The sequence below is a fragment of the Microtus ochrogaster genome, chromosome 1 (genome assembly GCF_000317375.1).
Source record: "Microtus ochrogaster isolate Prairie Vole_2 chromosome 1, MicOch1.0, whole genome shotgun sequence".
NCBI classification, from domain to species: Eukaryota; Metazoa; Chordata; class Mammalia; order Rodentia; family Cricetidae; genus Microtus; species Microtus ochrogaster.
The window spans coordinates 106796316-106800434 of record NC_022009.1 but is presented as its reverse complement, the minus strand read 5'-3'; the positions used below and the strand labels follow the sequence as shown (position 1 = coordinate 106800434).

At 41.2% G+C, this 4119-nt stretch overlaps 1 protein-coding gene across 2 annotated transcripts in view; it reads right to left on the bottom strand.

Annotated features, from left to right (window-relative positions):
- Positions 1 to 4119, bottom strand: part of Rnf13 (ring finger protein 13) — a 91286-nt gene that overhangs the window by 28823 nt on the left and 58344 nt on the right. For both annotated transcript variants that reach the window (XM_005344008.3, XM_013348753.2), the window contains exon 5: positions 3045 to 3132. In XM_005344008.3, coding sequence (XP_005344065.1) covers positions 3045 to 3132 — 88 coding nt within the window. The remainder of the gene's footprint in view (positions 1 to 3044; positions 3133 to 4119) is intronic.

Sequence of the window (4119 nt, the reverse complement as noted above, 5' to 3'; positions counted from 1 at the left end):
GTTTTCTCCAGCATGAGGTCAATAGGCTATTTAATTCCCAAGTGGTCAGCCCTAAACACATGTACATAAAAACAACACTATATAGACTCAGCAGGTTGTATGTGAAACAATAGCAATTAGAGGAGAGAAAATAATTAGGGAGAGGGGAACATAAGAGACATTGGAGAGAAGAGAGGGAGGGATAGAAATGATGTAAACAGAATTCATATATGAAGTTCTTAAAATTTTTTAATAAAATATATATATGATAGTCCTGAATTGTGGAAACTACATAGTGTAGGGGAAAGGGCCAGCCAAAACACACCACCCTGCCCCTGAAACCTAAGCTAGCGAACGAAACCCACCCTGGCCCTGAAACCAGAGCCAAAGGAACATACTTCGTCCTAGAGCCAAAGTCTATGAAAGAAATATGCTTTAGTCCTGAAATTAGAGCCAAAAGGCAACAAAGGGACAGTGAAAGAAACACAGTTTGGCCCTGAAACCAGAGCCAACACTGCCCCTTACCAACTAAACCAGCCAATCTCTGAGCAGAAAAATCTTCTCCCTGGGAAAACTGTGCCCCTATGAAGTGTCCGTTCCCACCATGGCAGAGGTAGCCACTCTCCTGGACTCCTCCTTCACAAACAAATCTTTCTTCAGCTCGAAGCAGAAGAACCTTTGCTGAAGCATTCACTATCGCTGGAGCAGGAGGAGAGGGCGACATTTCTACAGGGTTTTCCCTTGAGCAGAGTAAAACAGAAGTAACATCTTGGGTGGGAGCAGAAGAAGGAACAGAGAGCTCTGCTAGGATGTTCCCGCAGGGGAAACTGGACAGAGCTCAGCTGTAAGGGCTCTCTCTAGGAGGGGAGCAGGATTGCTATATCCCCACTGCACCCCAGCTTCAGGGACAGTCTGACTTCCCAACAAGCCAGGATATCTTTCCCTCCAGGGCTTTAACAGCCACACATTAAGTGAAGGATACAGCTTTTAAAGAACTCCCTGGGTAGATGAGCATGGTGTTACACACCTCTAATCATAGCACCTTGAAGGAGAGACAGGTGGGTGTAGATCCATAAGAGTTCACTATGGCTACATTGTACCATATCTCAAAAAAAACCAAAATCATTGAAAAGGTCTTTTTAGCTCCTTAAAGTTGGCTCACTTTTCCTGTGAACTAATATTCAGAATAAGAAAATATTCTCATTTCAAATAAATTATGAATGCATCCACATGATGTAAAAGACCAACTGATACAACAAAGTATAGTGGAGGCTGGGCATAGTGGCACACACCTTTAATCCCAGTACCTGGGAGGCAGATGCAGAAAGATTTCTGGGAGCTCTAGGCCAGCCTGGTCTATATAGTGAGTTCCAGAATAGCCAGGAAGACATACAGAGAGACCCTGTCTCAAAAAAAAATAAAAAAAGGAGGAGGAAGAGGGGGAGGAAAGAAGGAAGAGACAGAGGGAAGAAGGCAGGCAGGCAGGTAAGCATAAATCCAGGCAGCCATGCAGCCATCCATCCACACAGGGACTGGTAAAATGGTTCCACGGATAAAAGGGTTTGCTTTATTTAGGGAGATTTAAATAGAGTTTGGGTATCCAACACCTATATAAAAAGTCTAATTCAGTACTGTAGTTTCTGCAGCAAAAGACAAGAACAGGAGGATCCCTGGGGCTTGCTGGGCAGCAATCTAGATTCTGGGTTCAGTGGAAAATCTCAAAGAAATAAGGTGAAAGGGCTGGAGAGATGGCCCAGCAATCAAGACTACTTGCCTGCTCTTCCACAGGACCCATATTCTATTCCTAGCACCTACATGACAGCTCAAAACTGTTTACACTCCAGCTCTTGGAGATCCAATGCCCTCTTCTAGGCCTCTGTGGACACAGTACACACGTGGTACACAGACACACGGGCAGCAAAGCACCATATCTATAAGGTAAAATACAGTGAGGAGCAATAGGGAAAGACACCTGATACTGGACTGCTGGACTAACACACACACACACATACACACCAATGCATGTACATGCCCAAAACATATGAAAGAAAGAATAATGTACAAGCCTTTGAAATTTTATAGTAAATACTCTATACATCTTAAAATGTAATGCTGTATTTATCTAAATAATTACCAAAAAATGCTTATATGGCATTCCTTAATTTTTATTACATTTCTAGTGTGTGTGTGTGTGTGTGTGTGTGTGTGTGTGTGTGTGTGTGTCCCACAGCATGCATGTGGGGTTAACAGGACAACTTTCAGGAATGGATTCTCTTCCTTATGTGGTTTGAGAACAATGAACTTAGGTCGTCAGTCCTGACAACAATGTCTTTGTTCACTAAGCGTTCTCACAGGCCTTCCATGGCATTCTTAACAAGTAATGAAATCACTGTTTATGGCCTTTGAATTCCTTTTTAAAGAAAATATCTACAAATCAATAAATAAACACATAAGCCAAACAAAACAAAACCATTCCCTGTTCAGGAAAAGGAGAAGTCAATTTTACTTCAGTTGGGAATTAAAATTATCCTCTAAAGGGCCCCAGACTTTAGTAAGCCTAGAAACTTTAGCACAAATGACTCTAAGATGGAAGTGTCATTCAGGGTGCAAAACTAAGCACATGGACAGCATTCCCTGCCAAAACTAAAACAAACACCTAATCCATCAAAGTCCATGGTTCTGGAAGAGTCTCTAACTGTAGTTCTGCTTCTGGCTAACTGTTCTCGTTAACTGAACTATGTCAGCCCAGAACACGGGTTACGTGTTTAAAAGCTCATCCTGAGGAAGATCCAGGGCTACACTGGGATCTGAACATTCAGTGTAGTTGCTAGCTGGCTAATAAAGACATTCTGTTGGCTTTTTAAACCCATGCCTGAGCAGTCTTCTCTAGTGAATACCCACAGCAATCCCATGATGGCTATTAACTGGGAATTATTAACTGGGAATTATCTGATAATAAAAAGAAACTTTACTGTTTGAACAGAAAGTGAAAGAACAAATTCTGTTAACTTTAATTTTAAATGATCTGTCAATCAGGAGACAAGAAAAGTGATACCTGTACTTACTGTCGTTGGATCCCATGCTAATCAGGTCATCAGAGTCTACATTGTGAACTATGGCTGCTTTGTATCCTGCTCTCTGTGCATTTAAAACCTGCAGATGAGAAAACAGTCATAAGATGAGGAAAAATGACTACCACAAGTCTAGAAACCTATCTTGTGCCTCTGTGGGAATAAAGCACAGATGTTCTTCAAACACATGGATGTCTATAAGGGACCACTGAAGAGTTTTTTTAGATACTTTCCTAATTCATTCAGGGCGTTAGGAGAATCGACAGCAAATAAATGTAGGAGATATGGCACAAGTATTAAGAGGATGCAAAGCTATAAGGAGTCTATTTCCAAAACAGAACCTTGCTGTGAGCAGGCTGAGTAATCACTAGGCCCCAGGCATTCAAATCCCATCACGATACTTAGTAGTGGTATAAACTCAGGCTGAGTACTTTCTCTGTATCTGGATACAGTATGCATGTTCACATACATGTACACAGGTATAACTCTATGTGACTACCGCTGGAGACCAGAGGTTGACATCTTCCTTGATCACTATTTACTTTCGGGAGCAAGGTCTCTTTTTAAACCCAGAGCTCACAGATCTAATTAGTCCAGGTAGTCAGCTTGCCCTGGGTATTCTTTGTCTCCTCCTTGGCTGCCACACCTACCCAATATTTAATTTGCATCGTGCTTAAGATCAGTCTTCACAGTGGGGGGGAGGGGGGTCAGGGATGTATCTTTTAAGTCATCTATCTACCCAGTTAACTTTCTTTTTTAATTCTCGGTTTCCTACATTTATTTTTAAATGCTTAAAACCATGCTTTATACATAGAAACATGGCATATGAAAGTAACTTAGATCAACTTGCTCAACAAGTTACATAAAATTTCTCTCAAAAGAAATTAAAAATAACCTCCAGCCAGATAACCTCCAAAACTAGAGAGCTACTTAATATTTTCTAAAGCCTCTAAAATAGCAACTGATGACCATGAGGATTCAGCTAATTGTGTGGCAAAAGTCTGCAACATGAAAGATTTGAAAAGTGTCCCCATCCTATTAGGTAGAAAAATATATGCATGATAATAAT